Below are 20,266 nucleotides of genomic sequence, written 5' to 3' on the forward strand. Positions count from 1 at the left end.
TACCTATCTCCTTGGAACTGGGAGCATCTCAGTGAGCACAGTGTTACACTCGTCTTTGTACTTTCCACACTTGCCACTGAGATGAAATTAAAGAATAGGATTAATGGCCATCTATCAAAAATAAATAACACTAGCAAAAAAAGAAAAAAAAAAACTCCCTTTCAAATGCAAGAGGTTTCTGAGATAGCTGTACCTGAAAACATGTTAATAAACACACACAACTGAATCCAAATCTCTAGGAAACTTTCACCTGCTTAATCATTCATTCACTCCCTCATTCATTCACTCATTCACCAACGCTGTACTGAGGTACCAGGCACGGGGCTGGGTGTTGGAGACACAGAGTGAATGAACACATGAAGCCTTGGAGTCGCTCAGGGACTAAGAGAAACCGCATTTCACTCACTAGTGGCCCAACTATATGCCCCTGAGACTATACAGATTGGTAGAGAACTTTAAAATGCAGGCACTAGGCCTCACTGACTTCACAGGCAAGTCTGTGTGTGTGTGTGTGTGTATGTGTGCGCAAGCTCAGTTGTGTCTCCTTGTGACCCCGAGGACTGTAGCCTGCCAGGTTTCTCTGTCCAAGGAATTTTCCAGGGAAGAATACTGGAGTGGGTTGCTATTTGCATTTCCTCCTGCAAGGCACCTTTCCAACCCAGAGATCAAACCTGCTTCTCTTGCGTCTCCTGTATTAGCAGGCGAATTCTTTACCGCTGAGCCACCAGTAGGTAGTTATTGCGTATTTGCTGAGTTCAGGTGGGAAAAACCCTTACATCAAAAGAACTTTACATCAGAGATGAGAAGAAATGAAAATGTAGCTTTATTTTTAGAAACATCCAGAAGCAGGAGTATTATTCCAGAGGAATACACACACCAGCAGCATCTCAGCTTAGAAGAGCGGTCCTCTAACGTTGACCTGGAATGCCAAAGAGAAATTTACTTCCACCGGGACTAAATTTATCCAATCAAGAGCGTGAGAGTCCAAAGGGTTGAAGACTGCCAGGTTTCAGAAAGAACGCAGCCTCTCTGTGCAAGAGTCTTTAAGCCCGGAGGCTAGCAGTGATCGCGGCCGCCTTAGCGGCCAGAAGGTGACCTCCTCAATTAGGCCGAGGGAGGGCGTGGGCGCACCCTAGCCCTTGTCCTTGAAGAGGATTGAGCGAGCCGAGGGGAGGGGTGGGCGGTGCTCGGGTTTCCAATCACAATAGAGGAAGCTCGGAGGCGGCCAAGGGGCGGGTCCCTCCTGCTCTTCCTCCCTCCTTGCGGATCCTGCGCCGGAGGAGACGCACGCTGCTGACTTTGTCTTCCTGCAGCCCTTACCACTCTCTGGAGAACTTTCTCTCCCCTGGTAGGTTTCAGCTGGGATCCTGCATCCTGGCTCTGCGAAAAGACCTGGTGGGGCTGGTGCAGCAAGACTCAGCGGGGGAAGGACCAGGAAGGACATCTGAGCTAGCGGGCCTGGAGCCCTGAGCATCCGGATCGGGTTGGGGCGGGGGCCCTGTCCCGGGGCTGGGGGACCCGATGGAGCCAAGGGCCTGCGCCCGATCTCTCGGCTGTGTCGGCCGCTCATCGCAGCTCCCGGCCAGCCTGTGCGCTCCTGGGGGACGGATTCGTTGCACTTGCGGCTACATCCCGGTTCTACGTGTCCTTGATGGGTTCATGGCGGCCGCATCACCCTCGGTGCCTGCTGGCGGGCGCCCGAACACGTGCGGGAGGAGCCGCGGGAGGGAGAAGGGGCCAGGCGACCCGTGAAGCTGGGGCTGGAGTGGTTGTTGGCGCCCACCACCTCGGGCCTGGAGAAATGCCCGGCATTTCGGGGATGAGAGTGAAGGATGATCTTGGCTCTGCCCTTGGCCTGTCCCCAGCCCTTCCTAGAGCGATGGGCCGGCTCGTTTCTGGCCTTTTTTTTCCCTTGATGCTTCGGATGCTGTTTATTTATCGGCTTTGGGTGTTGAGAGTTTAGAAAGGCCTAGACTTTCCCCCGCTGGAGACCTCTGGGGATATGCGTGGTGGCTGCCTCCCCTGGTGACCTGAGCTCAGCGCTGCGGCGCGAAGAGGAAGAGGTGGCCCGTGGGCGGCCGGCAGGCACTGCCGGCTGGAGGGATGGAGCGGGGGAGGGGAGAGCCGGCTCTCAATGGAGGAATTGCAGGGCAAAAATTAGCTGTTTAAAAGGTTAGAATCGAGATAGTCTGCAAAGCGGAGCTTTGTTATGAACTTAAGGCACGGGTTCTTTTCTAGTGATTTATATCCACAGAAGGGGCAGGAGCATGGGGATGAAAAAGACGATCATTTTTACCGTTTTTCATTCTTTGCCCTTAAAAGCCTCCACTGATCTTGAGACAGGCCTGTGTATGATATAAAACATTTTCTTGTCATGTCTTACAACCCTATTAAAGAACCCCTGTTAAAGAAAAAAAAATTAAATCACATTTCTGTAGAAAGATCTGAAAGAAAATCTGTACTGGCTTAAGCCTCTACAATGTCATTTCTGAAATTCCCCAGATAGTTTAAAAGGTCTGTCTGATCAACCAATCTGTATTTCTAGAGCAGTCTTTCTGGATTTTTATTTTACACTGCTTTGCTGGATCCTCTCTCTATACCTAGAAGATCTTAAACCAATTAGTGAAAATGCCATGATGAAGAGAAACTTCGTTTGTATCTAGTTCGGCAGGAGAGGCAGCATTCATTCTTCAGATTCTGCTCAACTGCTCAAAATGCAGGACGTGTAAATTTCACTACAAGGTCATCTATTTGTGGAAACATTTGCACACCATTGTATATTTCATTTTTCTCTAGCATCCAGGAGAAAACTGCCAATGTGCTTTGGAAAGGCAAAATAATCTCCCAGTATAGACCCCAATTATTGTGTGTGTGGGGGGGGGAATCGTTTTGGGGGGGAAAATAGCTACAGAACAAAACAGTTGTCTCCAAATTCAAGTAACTTTATTCCAACTAGGAGTCTTACTGACTCTTGCCTAATATATACAATTACTCAACCAGGTTTTGTTACTTAGTCCTTTACAGATGAGAAACAAAAAAAGAGACTGGGAAGCAGCAGTACAATTTGAAAGAGGGACCTTGCCCTGCCACGTGGCTGTCTGCAGCAAAAGTAAAAGGCAGACACAAATAATAGACATTTTAATGGGTTATAATTATAAATGATACTTAATTTTGGAGAAAGGGCTTTTTAAAAAATATCTGAATCCTTTTTAAGAATGCAGGTTGATACAATAAGTTTCACCATTTGTTTTATTTATCCAGAAAACTCACCTGATAACCTGATGGATGACACAGATACAATTGGTGTTACCTGTATAAATGCTTCCTAACAGTTTTCTTTTTTTTTTTTTTACTCTTTTAATTTTTATTTTTTTTACTTTAATGGCTAGAAAGAAACTGACTCAAAGGCTGGTGTTTTCCTTATGTGGTTCCCTTGGGGGAAAAATGTATTGAGTATCTACCCACCTTCCAGTAAGCTTCCAAGGCACACTAAAAGGAGTTCAGAGTAATAATTTTTACAGATTTTATGCAAACATTATTTGTCACTATTTTGTCGTCAGTGTATCTGTTGAAGCACACATTGTATGTCCAGTACACTGACAAAGTTTAAGTGAGACCTCAGTAGAAGAAGCTAGACAAACCAGTTGGTCCCTATCTTCTAAGAGTGATAATAACCATTGGTAGTAGAAATTATATTCATAAGTAGCTCTTTTAGACCAAGCTTAAATATGGGTTAATACTGGGCCCTAACTTAAATATTTTGTAGGGAGCATGGAAACCAATCAGCTAATCTAAATATAAATGTTTATCCAGTAAATGAATAGCCACAAGGCTATTACAGCTTTGTTAAATACTGCTAGATAGTCATAGGCCGAAGAGAAGAACCCAAACTCTAATGGGCTTCATGGAGATTTTTGTCTTTAAATTTTTGTTAGTGGGTCACATTTTTTCTTAAAGAAACTCTATGTTCTCGAATACCATTAAGCTCATTTTAAAATGTGTTTCAATTCAAACTTGCAACAGTAACATTGCAAGTTCCCCTTCCTGTTTCTCAGGTGGATACATGTATCATATTTTGATTTTCTTTCAGGGCACAATGGCAACTCTTAAGGAAAAACTGATTGCACCAGTTGCTGGAGAAGAGGGAGCGATCCCAAACAATAAGATCACTGTAGTGGGCGTTGGACAAGTTGGTATGGCGTGTGCCATCAGCATTCTGGGAAAGGTACTTTTCATCATGTGTATGCAATCTCTTTAGGCTTTTGAGAATTTGATTGTATCTTTAAAAGGTGGTTTGTTTTTTTTTTTTCCTGAAAATTTTAAAATAAGTTGTAGACCTGGTGATACTTTATCTTTAAACACATTAGCAAATATTTCCTGAGAGAATGACGTTCTTACCTGATGCAATAGACTTAAACTGTACTCAGTAATACTGATTGAACACTATTATCTACTGTACAGTACCCAGATTATAGTTCTCCAGTTATCAGAATCATGCTTTTTCTCCCCTAGTCCAAGATCATATTTTCATATACTTGTCATGTCTCTTCATTCTTCCTTAACCTGAAACTTAGCCTTTCTTCATCTCTCACGTTACTGGTAAGTTTGTAGAGACATCAGTTTTGTAGGATACCCCTCGATTTATGTTGGTCTGATGTTTGTAACTGAGTTCAGGTTATATTTGGGGGTGACATTATGACCAGGTGATGGCCTGTGCTTCACAATGCATCACATCAGGAGGTGTGTAATGTTATCTTGCCTCGTTATCGGCATGGTTGCTTTTTGAGGTCATGGAAATATCCTATATTATTCCCCTCAAACCTTCACTCAGTTGTTTAATTTTAAAGCAATTTCAAATTTACAGAAAATTTGCAAGAATATCTTTTAAAAAGTAAAACTTCCACATTCACTTCACCCAGATTTACCAATTCTTAATGTATTTCTGTTTGTGTGTGCACACAAGTATGTACTTGTGTGTATGGATGTATGCATGTGTGTGCACATGTGCGTATGGGGCTTTTTTTCTGAACCCTTTGAGAATAAATGCAGATGTGCCCTTCATTTCCTTCTGAGTACTTTTCCTCGGAATAGGACATATTCTCACATAATCAGTTCAGTTATCAACATCCAAAGCTTTAATACTAATAACGTGCTTCTAACACCTTCCATTCCTCTAGATTATATTTCCCCACATACCTCCATAGACTTTTAGTTTGTCTCCTCTCTTCTTATTCATTGAACTGATCCATATACTTTCTGAAGGCTGTCTTAAATGTTTTTTAGGGGGAACCCCTGCCTCAGAAACTGCTGCTGGGCATTCGGTAGAACACACTATCTTTTTGTATTGTATACAAAGGCCGCTGGAATAACTCCTAGCCAAACGTATTTCTGTCTACAAAATTTAAATTCTAAAGGAACAAATTCTGAATCTTCAGAATTTTTTCACTGAGGAAAAAATCATCGGAGAAATCAACTAAAATGTGTAGTGTGTGCCAATTAAAGTTTTATTCTTTTGCATTTTTTCTGGCTAGTTTAATTGACTAGGTTTCCCTAATTTAGGAGAATAGCTGCTCCCCAAATTACAGGGAAATTAAATAATCACAATTTAATGTTTACCATTCATACCAATAAAAATGGAAAAAATATTCCAGCTTACTTTCCTTTTAAAATATTTACATATGTAACATATTTTAAGTGTTTTGTTTAAAATGCTTTATTTAAACAGTAATCTCAATAAATGGAAACTGTTCATATCCTGTTTCCAGATACAGTATTTGAGCCCGGACTCTGAACTCTTAACCACAGTAACTCTGCCATTTCTTTTTATGCTAGTATTGGGGCAATTAAAGACAAATTTTTTTTTTTTTGGAAGTATAGTTGGTTTACAGTGTTGTGCTAGTTTCAAATGTGCAGCAAACTGATTCAGTTATACATATATATATGTATAAGTATATTCTTTTCCAGGTTCTTTCTCATTATAGAGTATTAAGGATTTTCCATTCCTTAAGCTAAACTCAAAGCTTGGACTTTTTAGGAAATCAGCAATATATCTGACATATCATGATTCTCTCAGAACCTCTCTGATTGTTTTAATTGTAAATTTAAAGTCCGCTTTGATAAATAATGTAATTGAGACTGCTGTTATATAATACTTTGGCCCAATTCAAGTGCTTGAGAACCAACCAGGCCCCTAGCACAGTAGGAATCTTTCAGCTGAGCTTCTGTGAAGGAAGGACTGCCTTGTTCAAAGACCATTTTACTAATTAGAAGTGTTTAAATCTTCTTGTAACGGGGAAGGATTAGAGTCAAAGTTGTTATTACTATTTGGTAAGGATTATAAGCCCCACTCCTTTAATAAGAAAGATACCCAAAGAGAGAGAGAGAGAAAGGGAACTAGCCAATTCTGTTTTGTTAAGTATCTATATGTTACTTTATTTCTCTACAAAATTTCTAGGGAATGTTGTCATCTCTATACTACTGGTGGAAAAACACAAACTCAGAAAGATTAAGTGCTTTGATTAAGATCTCAGAGATCTTACATCCCTGGTGTGGTTTTCAGAGGATACATAATGCTTTGGCCCAGAAAGGGGATGAGCTAGGGCATCAGACTGGTTGAGAAGGTCCGTACCTTGACTGGGCCCATGGAGGCACCAGAGTCCAACCTCCACCGTGACAAAGATGCTGATGTTTTCTGCTTCTCTTGCCCATTTTCCACATCCTAATTGCCAACATGGAAACCATAGTGAGCTTTTATAAAAATAGCTCCCCTGCTTAGAACTGCACACACAAATGAAATACAGGGAGGATCTTTCCCTGCCTGTCTCACAGAGCAAGGCAGGGTGCGCACCTCCAGGGGGTACCATTCAGAATGTTGTGGATTCCTTCCAGTGCGGTGTGTTGGCTGCTGCCACCTCTGACTTCGTCTCTTACCTTCTCCCCTCTTCAAAGCACTCAGATCATCATGGCTTCAGTATTAGCCACTCAGTCGTGTCCAACTCTTTGCAACCCCAAGGACTGTAGCCCACCAGGCTCCTCTGTCCATGGAATTCTCCAGGCGAGAAAACTGGAGTGGGTTGCCATTTCCTCTCCAGGGGATCTTCCCAACCCAGGGATCGAACCTGGGTCTGCTACACTGCAGGCAGATTATTTACTGTCTGAGCCACCAGGGAAGCCTATGGCTTAAACCCTTTCAGTTTTAAAAAGTATTCTTAGAATTATTTTATTTATTTGGCTGTGTCAGGGCTTAGTTGCAGCCTGCAGGGTCTTTTGTTGTGGCCTAGGCTCTCTAGTTGGGGCACATAGGCTCTGAATTGCACGGGCTCAGTAGTTGAAGTGCCTGAGCTTCGTGACTGTGTGGCCTGTGGGATTTTAGTTCCCTGACCAGGGATCGAACCTGCACCCCCTGCATGGGAGGCGGATTCTTAACTACCAAGGAAGTCCCTTAAACCCTTTTAGAACTTGATTTCCCTTCCTCTGGAATGACTGCCTTGGACCATCAGAGCTAACTCCCTCCTGTCATTCATATCAGGCCTTTGAGTACTGGTCTTCCTTGATCATCCAATACCAAGTAAGCTTCCTTCCATTTTCTTTAACTTCACTCTGCTTTGCACTGTTTATAGCATTTCCATGATCAGAACCATCTTAAATTGTTGGCTTCACTCCTCTCCTCTTCCTGGTACATTCCATGAGAGCAGGAACCTTGTCAGATTTGTTCATTACTGTATTCCTCACTCGGAGAAGGCAGTGGCACCCCACTCCAGTACTCTTGCCTGGAAAATCCCATGGACGGAGGAGCCTGGTGGGCTGTAGTCTATGGGGTCGCTAAGAGTCGGACACGACTGAGCAACTTCCCTTTCACTTTTCACTTTGATGCTTTGGAGAAGGCAATGGCACCCGACTCCAGTAAAATCCCATGGACGGAGGAGCCTGGTGGGCTGCAGTCCATGGGGTCGCACAGAGTTGGACACGACTGAAACAACTTGGCAGCAGCAGCAGCATATTCCTCACTAGTAGAATAATGCCTGGCACATTGAGTAGTGAACATGTATTAAATAATGGATATTCCTCTTACTAAGAAATGGCACAATGTCTGGTCAAATTGTGATCAGAGCTTTTCCCTTTTCATGTTTTCTCCTGTCGCCCCTACTAATCATAAGGTATGTGCTTTGGCTGCCAAGACCCCATCACGTTGTCAAGGTCATATAGAGTGTCCATGTGATTATTCTGCCCTTAGCCTCTGACCAGCTGTTTTTGGTTTGAGTGTCTGTCAGTCGGCTGTAATCACATTCTTCTACAAACACAACATACAGAGCAATGTAATTACAGACATACTGCAAAGTAGTTTTTTTTTTTTTTTGCAAAGTAGTTTTTGCAGTGCAAGACTTGGCCTAAAAGTGAAGCTTAATTAGAATTTGGTGTTGTATACAATAATAGACAGGCTAATGGAACAGACTCAAGACCCAGACACAAAACCAAAGAATATTTAATGCAAAGTGACATGCCAGAGAAGAAGAACAAATTATTGAATAAGTGGTGCTTGTCCATTTAGCTATTTGGAAAAAGTTATACCTTTTCCTCCCACAAAATGTTATGAAGACAGACGAAACACTTGAATATAAAAATGCAGAATGCAGCCATCAAATATTAAGGCACTGGTAGCAGAGTTGGATGTGACTTAGCAACTAAACAGCAGCAAAAACAACAGTTGGCTAGCTCAGGGACCAAGAGGTAGGTTGTGGCTATGTCTAATCCACACAGGACTTAGATTAAGAGATAATTTTAATTTTTTTGGCCAACCCATCCAGCATTCAGGATCTTAGTTTCTCGACCAGGGTTTGAACCTGGATCCACTATAGTGGAAGTACAGAGTCGTAACCACTAAACCACCAGGAAAAGCCCAAAGAGACGATTTTTGTCTTATGTAAAATAGGCTATCAACAAATATTGTTCCTGGCTTCTAACTGACCTTGTTCCTCAATGAGTTAGTGCTTTTGCAGTTAATCTAAGCCTTGATACATTGATCATTTTAAAATATGTAGCTTAAGTGGAATATACATGTGGTAAATTCATTGGCTAATATACACTATGTGAATACAGAAAGATTTATTTAAGCCCAAGTGTCAGTACTTAGTCACACATCTTCGTTTGCCTGCCTCCCACTGGGAGGATATTCAAGTTGCATAAATGCAGCTAAATTCAGCGCTGTAATTATTTTCTCCAAGTGTTGGATCTCTTCCTTCCTTGCCAGCTGACTATGCACTTCTCCGCCAATTCTCTACCCACTGAAACTAAACAGAGGATCTGAGATCCTATGACATCCTTTTCCACTTAAGCCCCAAATTGTTGTGCCCCTTGACTTCAACAGTGCATATGTGATGTCCCCAAAATAAGAGTGACATCCCCAGTACTTGGCACCTGAAAGGAAAGGTTATGAAGTTCTCTGGAATGAATTTAGGGCTCCAGAAACACAAGCGAGGGCTTTGTGTGATCTTGCAGAGGAATGAAACCATTTTAAGTGTTAAAAACGTGTGTAAGTGAAAAGGGGTGAACATTAATGCCTGCATTTGACATGCATGGAAGGAGAAAATACTTGACAGGGAAGCCTGGCGAGCTGCAGTCCATGGGGTCATGAAAGAGTTGAACATGACTCTGTGACTGAGCAGCAACAAAGCAACCCCCAGTTCATAAAAGGGTCCTTTGAAGTTGGCAAGTGAGTCAACTGCTTGGAACTAAGAATGCATTCAGTCACATGGAAGTTTGAGTCTCAGAGAAACCCTCCCAAGCAAGCCTATTGCAGCTCGGTGCTTCAGGCCAACCGACACTGGTTTTCTAGAAACAGATGACAGTCTTTATTCCTCAGCTCCTACCTGGAGCAGGACCTGCTTTGCTGGCAAGTTAACTGGGTCAAGTTTTCTTATTGGCCCCCTCACCTCTCTTCCTCTGTCTCTCCCTCTGCTGCTCAGAGCCTTCCTGACCCCTCCCAATTCCACATGGATTATTCTATCTTAGCCTTCAAAGCACTTTCTGAACCTGAGTTACTTCGTACTTTTTCCCCTTTACATAACTTATCAAACTATCCTTCACCTATTAGACTAATTATTTTGCTAACAGCCTGAAAAGCAATAAAGGCCAGGATTTGGGTGATAGGTCAATGGGAAGGGTAATTACTGTTTTAAAGAGTTTATAGGGACTTCCCTGGTGGTTGAATGGTTAAGACTCCATGCTCCCACTGTAGGAGGCCTGGGTTTGACCCCTGGTTGGGGAACTAAGATCCCACGTGCTACAGGGCATGGTCGAAAATATAATTTATAAAAAAAATATAGAGTTTGTAATTACGAGTTTTCACAAGACAACTGATGTATTTATTTTTTAAGTTTTTGAGCCATGTTGCACAACGTGCAGTGTCTTAGTTCCCTGACCAGGGATCAAACCTGTGCCTTCTGCATTGGAGGCATGGAGTCTTAAAACCAATGTTAAAAGCTGAAAGGTTATTTAAACATAACTAGATCTCCTGATGTGAAGAGCCGATTCAACGGAAAAGACTAATGTTGGGAAAGATTGAAGGCAAAAGGAGAAGGCGGTGGTAGAGAATTAGGTGGTTAGATAGCACCACTGACTTAATGCACATGAATCTGGGCAAACTGCGGGAGATGGTGAAGGACAGGAAAGCCTGACATGCTTCAGTCCTGGGGTCACAGAGTCAGACACAGCTGAGCGACTGAACAACAGATCAACAGCTCCCTTTTCCTGAGAAGAAAAGATTAAGGACTTGCTGAGAAGCAGACAGGATGATCGAGGGGATTACTTGGGATGATGGCACAAGATGACAGTCGGAATAGAAAAAAAGAAAACATTGAGACTGGCCAAGCTTGCCTTGAAAATGTATGGAGAATTCACTAGCCCTGGAGCCCTGTGCCCCTGACTCTTATCTTGCACCAGCAGGACGTTCAAGTTGGTCAGAGCCAACCTGAGGGTTCCTAGCTTCAAGCAGGCCTTCAAAGCCTGCTCTGAAGTGAACTCAGCCTCTTGTTTTAAATGAAATCTGCCCTCTCCAAATCCCTCCAAACTAAGAGTGACCTTCAGGATGGGCACAATGCCCAAGACTGTTTCTAGCTCTTTGTGAGTCTCTTTTTTTTTACCATCGCCCCCCTTTAATGTGAAGACTTGAGCACCCTGAGGCCACTGTTGAACCACAATACTTGCACGTTTACAGATTCTTAAAACAATTATATCAAGCTCATTGAATGTCCATTGAGTACTAGAGGTGAAATTCTTTTAAAAAAAAAAAAGGTATCAAATATTGATAGTTCATTATTCAAAACATTTCATCATCAAATTGCTTAAAGCACACCTAATTCCATGGTAAAAATTCTTCCCTAAGTTTTTAGACATTGGGCATTTCCATTTCAAGGGTATTTGACTTAAATACTGTGAACTGAGGTGTCCTTGAGTGGCTTGGGGTCCTAACAGCTCTTTTTGTGTTTATAGTCTCTGACTGATGAGCTTGCTCTTGTGGATGTTTTGGAAGATAAACTCAAAGGAGAAATGATGGACCTGCAGCACGGGAGCTTATTCCTTCAGACACCAAAAATTGTGGCCGACAAAGGTAGGCTCCTTTCATGCCTGAAGTGAACAAATAATACATTGATATCCTCACTCCCTGAGAAAAAACAGGTTTTCCCATCCTGGTGAATCTAATGTCAGCAGTTTCTTATTTCCTTCTAGGTCCAGTTCATCCTCAGAGACAATCATAATTGTTATCTCTGTAAAGCCTCCTCCTGGTGCCTTGCACATACACAGTGCATAACATTTTAGGAAATTGGATCCAAATGCTTACTTACAGATACCTGAGAACAGGGATATTTTAACTCTGAAGGAATATTTGTACAAAATAATTTAAGTGCCTCAAAGAAACTAAATAAATTTGTATTATAGCCATCTTTGTTCTGGATTAATGCATTTATGCAGTAATATGGCTGTGCTTACAGATATAGTAATGTCCAGCCTCCAAAATAATTTCTAACAGTACTACTGCTAATAGTGTGTATGTCAATCACTCAGTCACGTCCAACTCTTTGCAGCCACCTGGACTCCTCTGTAGACCCCCAGGCTCCTCTGTCCACGGGATTTTCCAGGCAAGAATACTGGAGTGGGTTGCCATTCCATTCTCCAGGGGATCTTCCCAACCCAGGGATCGAACTTAGGTCTCCTGCGTTGCGGGCAGATTCTTTACCATCTGAGCCACAGGACAAGTCCACTACTTATAATAGCTGTTACTTATTGAATTATTAGCATTCTGGGTAGTGAAACTTGTTGCATGTCTCATCTTCACTGCAGCCCTGTGAAAAATGGGTCCTATTACCCCTGTTTTATGGAAAAGGAAGCTGATAAATTATTAGTAACTGTCAAAAGTCACATAGCAACATGGTTTAATTGTATAAGTCATCCATAAATATTGAGTCTAATGACCACATCAAATCAAAATATCTATAATTTGAGAAAGGATTCCCTTGCTTGGGGAAAAAAATAAAATACTCTCTAGAGAAACTCATTGCTAAAAACAATAAGCTTCTTTAAAATATTGAGTATTAGAAATTAAATTCTAGCCAAAAACAAACACTTGAGTGCCTTCCTTTGCCTTCATAGATTGAATTAACATTACAATTCTACAGTTACCTTCCAATTGCTTTTTTGTTGGATGATGGCCAGTTGAACTTTGCACTCCCTGTTTATACTTTGTATTATTACTAACAATCCAGTATTCTGTAAAGCCAATAGAATTTTGACTCTGTTAGCAAGAAACATAATTTAGGGCTGTCTTTGTTTCCTGGGTTCATTTTCTGAGCCAGTGTTATGGTCAGAATGGTTCCACATCACTCAAGGAGGAAGAAGCTATGGAACACTGGTGTTATAACTCAACACGTTATACAGAAAACGTAATTCTCACGTACGTTCCATGAGCTTACGTATGTTTGGGTTCCTAGAGCATCTCGTACGGCATGTTTTGATGCAGAGTTGTATGTGAAGTCCTTTTCTCCCCTGTCCTTCAAGATTACTCTGTCACTGCCAATTCCAAGATCGTGGTGGTAACTGCAGGAGTTCGCCAGCAAGAAGGGGAGAGCCGCCTGAATTTGGTGCAAAGGAATGTTAACGTCTTCAAGTTCATCATTCCTCAGATTGTCAAGTACAGTCCTGACTGCATCATCATTGTGGTTTCCAACCCAGGTATTGTGATGCCTTAAGGTTCAGTTCTGTTCAATTCAAGTACTTTGGGATTTTTTAAATTTTTTCCTTTTCCTTCTTTTTTTTCTTTTTTAACTTATAAAAAGTGTTTTCTGGTGTTTGGCCTAAGCAATTCACGTGTCTTCTGTTAATTGGCCACAGAGAGTGATGTTTGCAAAACCCCTGGCACATTCCCAGGCCACATGCTGAAGAATGTGAGAAGAGTTTTATATAAAGCCGTTTCATCTCCTTTTTTTATCTGGGTCTATTGGAAAGTCTAAAAGGTTTTAAAGTTTTCTATCAAGATTATACTGCGATACAAAATGAAGCATTTGAATGTGGCTCCAGTTTGGAAGAAATATTTTAGCATATTTGACCTTCTGTTTTCCAGAAAATGCACTTTAGTCTTATTTCTAAAATTCTTGAAAATTAAGTTGACTGATTTTTTTTTTTTAAGGAGTTAAAGAAAGCCATTAATTAGGTTTAAAGATGGAAAATAGCCTGTTGATGGACAAATACATGTTTAACATCAAATGTTGTAACTTAAAATTTCTGATTAGAAAGAATTGTATTTTTCAGCCCAAAGAGTCAAAATTCACTGTTTCACACTTCTTGTGCCTACAATTTGCCACCAAACTTACTTTTCATTGGTAAGCACAGTAGATAAATATATTGCTAAATGGTAAAGCTGATTATCTCTGATACTTCACGTAGAGAAACATTGTAAGAGCCAGGAAAATCCTTACAATTTATGGGATATTGAGAGTTGGGAGCCAGCAAGACCATCTTGGCTTGGAGTTTCCTAGTCAACCTTGTATCTAAAATTTCTCGTAAATAGAGAGTGGCAAATAGATGCAGAGCATGAGTGACAAACAGCAGGCACATATGAAGTTGCTACTTCCTGTGCTTAAGGCAGACACTATGAACTGGTTATACAACTTTTCCAGGTATAGCTTCAAAGTCTTAAGTCTCCAGGGAGTCACTCCTACTGAGTCAGTGTTGCCAAGGAAGAGGTTATAAGATCCAGGCCAGAATGACCTTAAAATATCTCCTCCAGCGTCTGTATACGAGAGTGGAGGTGGAGACTTGCCTTCCTGGCGTACACATTTTCCTACTTTTTACAGCTTAGCCTGTATAAATGCTCTGACCTTCTCTAGCCCGGCAGATTTTACCTCTGTGCCACACCAGAATAAAGACTCTGTCATTAAATTCTTTCTGTTAAATACTAGAAAGTGCTAATACCCTATATTATAATAATTATTTACTGAGTACTGTCTTGTTCCCAAAGGTAACTTTGAGCAGCGTGCCTTGGTTGTTTAGTAACCTATAGCTTTTGGTTTCTGAAAACAGTTGTTACAATCCTGGAATGTTAGAACTGGAAGAAACTTAAGTGATGATCGAATTCAGCCCTTTTTCTCTTTCTTTCCATATATAGTAAATTAATCTGCAAGACTCATATATTCTTGTTTTCAATGATAATGTAAATTAAAACCACAATATTGCATTTTCCATGTTTTACAATCTCTTGACTATACAGCTTAAAAGTTTTTCTTATCTTTCTAGCCCCAATGGTCCCTAATTATGAAAAGTCAAATATTCACATTTTTCTGGCCACATCTCATTTGGGGGATGGAGCAGAGGGGAGAGGAGAAAACCAGGGCACCACTGCTTGACATAGCAGTTAACATCAGTTTTGATGTACTTACATATATTATTTTTTAAAAATTTTAGTGGATATTCTCACATATGTTACCTGGAAACTAAGTGGATTACCCAAGCACCGTGTGATTGGGAGTGGATGTAACCTGGATTCTGCTAGATTTCGCTACCTTATGGCTGAAAAACTTGGCATTCATCCCAGCAGCTGCCACGGATGGATTTTGGGGGAACATGGCGACTCAAGCGGTAAAAAACAAAACAAAACACAGACAGTGTTTGCTGTGAACTTAGGATACTGTTCTTGCCATTTTGAATATCTTGTTTGTTTGTTTTTAATTGTGGTTTATATTCTCACATACATCACATTATAGATAAGTCATTGTGAGAGAATACTTTGATACTGGCTAGGTAAATATCTGATTCCTTATCAGTTTTTTGCCTCATAAGTTTAGTATCCACTAATGATTCTTAGTTAAATATTATTTAGATAATAATGGTTTAAAAATGGTTAAAGATTATTACTGTGATAGTTTGAAACATTCTAATTCTATCATTTCATCTTAAACATTGAATATTATACATTGAATAGGCTTATTGTATAAAACTGTAAGAATCTAAGACATAATGATAATATTGGTTTTATTAAATCCACTTCTGCCCAATATGCAAGGGGCTATTTTCTCCCTAAAGGTTAAGGTGTACATTTTTCTTTGGAAAATTAGTAGTGTAATTCTGGTAGACTGAACTTTGGTACAGTAAGAATTGGGTCTTAAAATTATTACTTTTTTTTTTTTTTTAATATAAGCAGGCAGAAAGTTCAGAATTCCTCAAACCCAGAGTTTAGGATAGTTCCGAACTAGAATCCCCCACGATTTCACAAACCCACAGAAAGGGAAGAATTTCATAATGCCTGTAAGTCTGACACAGCAATTCTGTTTGCATCAAAATGGTTGAAAGGTAAAAGGTCAGATTTGAAGGCAAATGTTAGTCTCCGGGGGGAAGTGTATTGGAGTGAATTGTCATTGGAGCAGTTAGTGGATAACTTGCATCAAGGGTGAAATCTGAACCAAGAGAAGGAAAGATTTTTTTAAAAACCATGTCAGAGATAAATGCTTATCCTTCCCCCACCCCCAACAGTGGCTGTGTGGAGTGGAGTGAATGTGGCAGGCGTTTCTCTCCAGGACCTGAATCCAGAAATGGGAACAGACAGTGACAGTGAAAATTGGAAGGAAGTGCATAAGATGGTGGTGGAGAGGTAAACGGGGCGAGGGGGCTTGATTTAAGACAATTAATACCGTCTTGGACAAAATCGAGAACACTTTCTATGGCTGCCTATTCAGATAAACTTTTTCCAAAATTCTGTTTTCCTCTTTTTAAAAAAAATTTACTCTTTTTTTTGTTTGAGGGAGAGTGGTTTTTTTCCCTTTTTTTTTCATTTGTTAATTATTTTTTTCTTTCAGATAGACTCAGCATAGCAAATATGCAGCTATTATCGTCTTAAAAAGGCAAGACTGACTACACTGGTCAAACTTGCTATGCTAGTGCCCCTAGGGAAAACAAATATTTTTCCAGAGAAATTCTGTTGTAATAGGAGTGAAACATGGAATTCACCGATGACAAAGGTGGCTTATTTAGAAAAGTAAACCTAGGCACTGTTGTGTCATAATTGACTAAAATAATATTACTGATTGATTGTCAATAGTTTTCAAGCTATTAGCAATCAGTAGCTCGAACATTGATTCAGTGTCTCTCCACAGTCAACCGAGGATGTCCCCTTTCCCCTGTTTTTTAAAACTGCCTTTTGTGACTAACCATTCTCTCTATGGCCCTCATATTTGTCATAAAATAAAGTATCATTTTGGGCCAGAGTAAAGACTGTGGGATTAGATTGAAATTATGGGTCTTTTGACACTGTATAATATTGGGAAGCCATTTAACTTTTAAGCTGAATCTCAGTTTTCTCCTCTACAAAGTCTTAAGGTGTTTTTAAGTGTAACTGTTTTCTCAAATATGGAATCGTTTCATTTAGTTCAATTTTAAAGACTTTTTTTTCCCCCAAGAATTTGACCTGTATATGGAGAAAAAGGATCTTTAAAAAGTTGAAAGGGTTCTTAGGATTTCATTAAGATAAACCCAGTGTAACTCACCCAAGGTCTTTTAATTAGTGATAGATTGCATTAAATCCCATTTTTCTAGTACTCAGTTACTCCTGCTACCTAATTCTCAAGTACAAGTGCCTTTGTGGGTTCAGAGTGTATATAATTTGTGCTCAGATGTCTGCAAGGTTTTGACATCACTTTGCTCATAACTTAGTTGGTCATAGTATTTTAGGTGACAGTGATTAGTGGCCTCAAAAGGACCTGAAAATCAAGGTGAAATTTGTTCTTTGAATGTGAATATGAAGGTTCTTTTACTTTCATTGTTCCCTGATTTTATTAATATCTTTGGAAATATTTGTGTTTATAAATAAGATTGGTTGCAAAATGTACATGCTACCACTATGATTTTTAAAATGGCTATTTATACAATAAACTACTTAAATTTGTCAAAGCATTTACATAGTACCAACCATGTAGTTTTAAAGTTTTAAATATTTTACATATATATTAACTCATTTAACAAACTTATGAAGCAGATACCATTGTTACCCTTATTTTACAGAAGTGGACCCTGAGATAGGTAGTCTAAATAATGTTCTCAGGATGACAGAGTTAAGAGACAGCAGGAATCAAACCACCAAAGCATCTGGTCAATTATCTCCTTTATGATTTTTTTTTTCTCTTAGTGCCTATGAAGTCATCAAGCTGAAAGGATATACCAACTGGGCTATTGGATTAAGTGTGGCCGATCTTATTGAATCCATGTTGAAAAATCTATCCAGGATTCACCCAGTGTCAACAATGGTGAAGGTAAACTGTTACAAAATATTAGGTGGTTTCTCATTGAGTATTCCATAAGTAGATTAATTTTAAGAAGGATGAGATAATGTCTCAGTCCACAGTTATTTTTCATCTCAGAATTTTATGGAAACTTTACTCATTTCTATCAGAAGTTTAGGCCAAAAGAGCAAAAGTTTATAGAAGCTGAGACATCAGATGCGTTTTTATAATTCCCCTTTGTATAATGTGCCAAATTAAATATTAACTCTGAGTCTTATTCAGCATATTCTTAGATGATCGTTTGAATAAGTTTAATAATTTCATTTCAAGTTGGTGTATTATAAACTATAGCTTGGCTTGGATGTATGTAGCACTTATACCTTAGCAAATTTAGTTTAATTCAGAAGTTATGGAACAGTTAAGTAGGAATTGATTATTTTTAAATAAAACTGAGATAACTGACTCATTTTCTGCAAGTCAACAGCAGGAGTGAAAAAGTAAGGGAGAAAATGCAGTAGACTGAAAGAAACAGAAGAGGAAAATACAGAACTATTAGGGGATAAATCATGGTATCAGATGTTTTCAGGTGTTTTTTTTGTTATTGTTGTTTGGCTTTTGATAGTATAGCAAAAAAAAATAAAGCAAGTATGGCAAAATTGGATAATTGCCGAGTCCATATATAAAAATTTGTTTATTGCCCCCACTTTTGTGTATGTACAAAAACTTTCAGAGCTAATTTAAGAAAATATAAAACTCCCTTGATTAACATACTAAAATAATTGCGTAATTAAATTGATCCTGTGAGTAAATTACTTAATACAAACCAGTACAGTGTTTGGGGAATTGTGTTTTTTTTTTCCCCCACAGCAATTCTTGAGTATTCCAAGAATCTTGCCTTTGTGTGACTTCCAGTTACTTTCCTGGACCTTGTAGGTCAACTACTACCTAAAATCTTCTACTTAACTAAAGAATTTTCAGGATACTTAAAATTTCATGAAAAAAAGCTCAATAAGAACCATATTTGAATGTGATTCAATTTGAAGACATACAAGCAGAGAGGTGTCAATAAGTTTGATAGAGTACTTAAAAATTCTAGTTTTTTCATAGTGTCTATTTGTATATTCTATATATAAAATCAAATTTGAAATACAAATATTAAAGATAGATAGGCCTGTTGGTGATAAAAACTAAAGAAGGAGTTTATGCTTATCAAATTTCCTGCAAGTTGTCCTGTTCAACCCCAGGACCTGCGATTGGTCATTCTTACCCGTGGTTTCATTTCTTAATCTTAGTGCTTTTCTTGTTCTGGCAGGGCATGTATGGCATTGAGAATGAAGTCTTCCTGAGCCTTCCATGTATCCTGAATGCTCGAGGGTTAACCAGTGTTATCAACCAGAAGCTGAAGGATGAAGAGGTTGCCCAACTCAAGAAAAGTGCAGATACCCTCTGGGGCATCCAAAAGGACCTAAAGGACCTGTGACTTCTGGCTGCAAGGCTGTAGAAACTTAAAACTACAATTTGATTAACCACGAGCCTTTAGTTTGCGTCCATGTACATGGAGCACAGTTCGCTTTTGTCTTCCTAAGTCTGTGAATCTGGGCTCCCAGAATCAAAGCCCATGCTTGCTTTAATACTTGCAAGACGAGTCCTTGAACAAATAAAATAAACCACCTAGCGTAGTGTGCTCCTGTCTCTCGAATTCTTTAATTTCTAAAAGATTTCCATCTGTTTCTCTTTTTTAAATAGTTCTTCCCCCATATCATAAATTTTCCTTAAATTCTGTCATCTACATTTCATCCTGTACTTCTTCCATCAAATAGCACTACAATTCTTTGTCACAACATGTGCTGTGATTTTGTTGTCCTAAGAATATGTTACCACTTTTTTGTTTCAGTTATTTTAAATTTACTTGGCTGTGTCAGATCTTAACCATGACATGCAAGGTCATTATTGTGTCGTGCCGGATCTTTTGGTGCAGCACACAGACTCTAGTTGTGGCTCACGGGTTTAACTGCCCCGTAGCATGTGGATCTTAGTTCCCCCACCAGGGATTGAACCTTCATTCCCTATATTGTAAGGCAAATTCTTAACCATTGGACTGCCAGGGAAGTCTCAAGGATTTTTTTTTTTTTTTTTTTTTGGAGTTTGGTTTCACAGCAAAATTGATGCAGAGATTTCCTATTAACACTTGTCCTTGTGTTTATGGGAAATCTGTCTATGAATATATGTATATGAACACATTCATAGCTGCCCCTCTTATCAGCATCGCTCAGAGTGGTGTATTTGTTACAGTCAATGAACTAACATTGCTGTGACATCCAAAGCCCATCATTTACATTACGGTTCAGTCTTGGTATGCATTCTGTGGGCCTGGTCAAACATAAAGTGACATGTATCCAGTATTTTCACAGCCCTGAAAATACTGAGGGTACCATTTTAGGTTTACCACTGAAGAAAGAACCAATGGATGACATTTACAAAGAAGCCCATTTTATTTCTCAAAGGAA

At 39.8% G+C, this 20,266-nt stretch overlaps 1 protein-coding gene across 1 annotated transcript; it reads left to right on the plus strand.

Moving 5' to 3' along the window:
* Nucleotides 1,062-19,443, plus strand: LDHB (lactate dehydrogenase B). Its single transcript, XM_005680785.3, has 8 exons — nucleotides 1,062-1,348; nucleotides 4,091-4,225; nucleotides 11,488-11,605; nucleotides 13,051-13,224; nucleotides 14,953-15,126; nucleotides 16,018-16,135; nucleotides 17,666-17,789; nucleotides 19,072-19,443. Exons 2-8 carry the CDS (start codon nucleotides 4,097-4,099, stop codon nucleotides 19,237-19,239), a joined length of 1,005 nt encoding a protein of 334 aa, XP_005680842.2. The 5' UTR covers nucleotides 1,062-1,348; nucleotides 4,091-4,096; the 3' UTR covers nucleotides 19,240-19,443.

The sequence above is a fragment of the Capra hircus genome, chromosome 5 (assembly GCF_001704415.2).
Source record: "Capra hircus breed San Clemente chromosome 5, ASM170441v1, whole genome shotgun sequence".
Classification (NCBI taxonomy): Eukaryota; Metazoa; Chordata; class Mammalia; order Artiodactyla; family Bovidae; genus Capra; species Capra hircus.

Bases quoted from the DNA above. Each gene is read 5' to 3' on its own strand.
- LDHB (XM_005680785.3), top strand. From the start codon at position 4,097: ATGGCAACTCTTAAGGAAAAACTGATTGCACCAGTTGCTGGAGAAGAG. The intron at 15,127-16,017 runs GTAAAAAACAAA...CACCCCCAACAG, and splicing joins GGAACATGGCGACTCAAGCG to TGGCTGTGTGGAGTGGAGTG. The intron at 16,136-17,665 runs GTAAACGGGGCG...TTTTTCTCTTAG, and splicing joins CATAAGATGGTGGTGGAGAG to TGCCTATGAAGTCATCAAGC.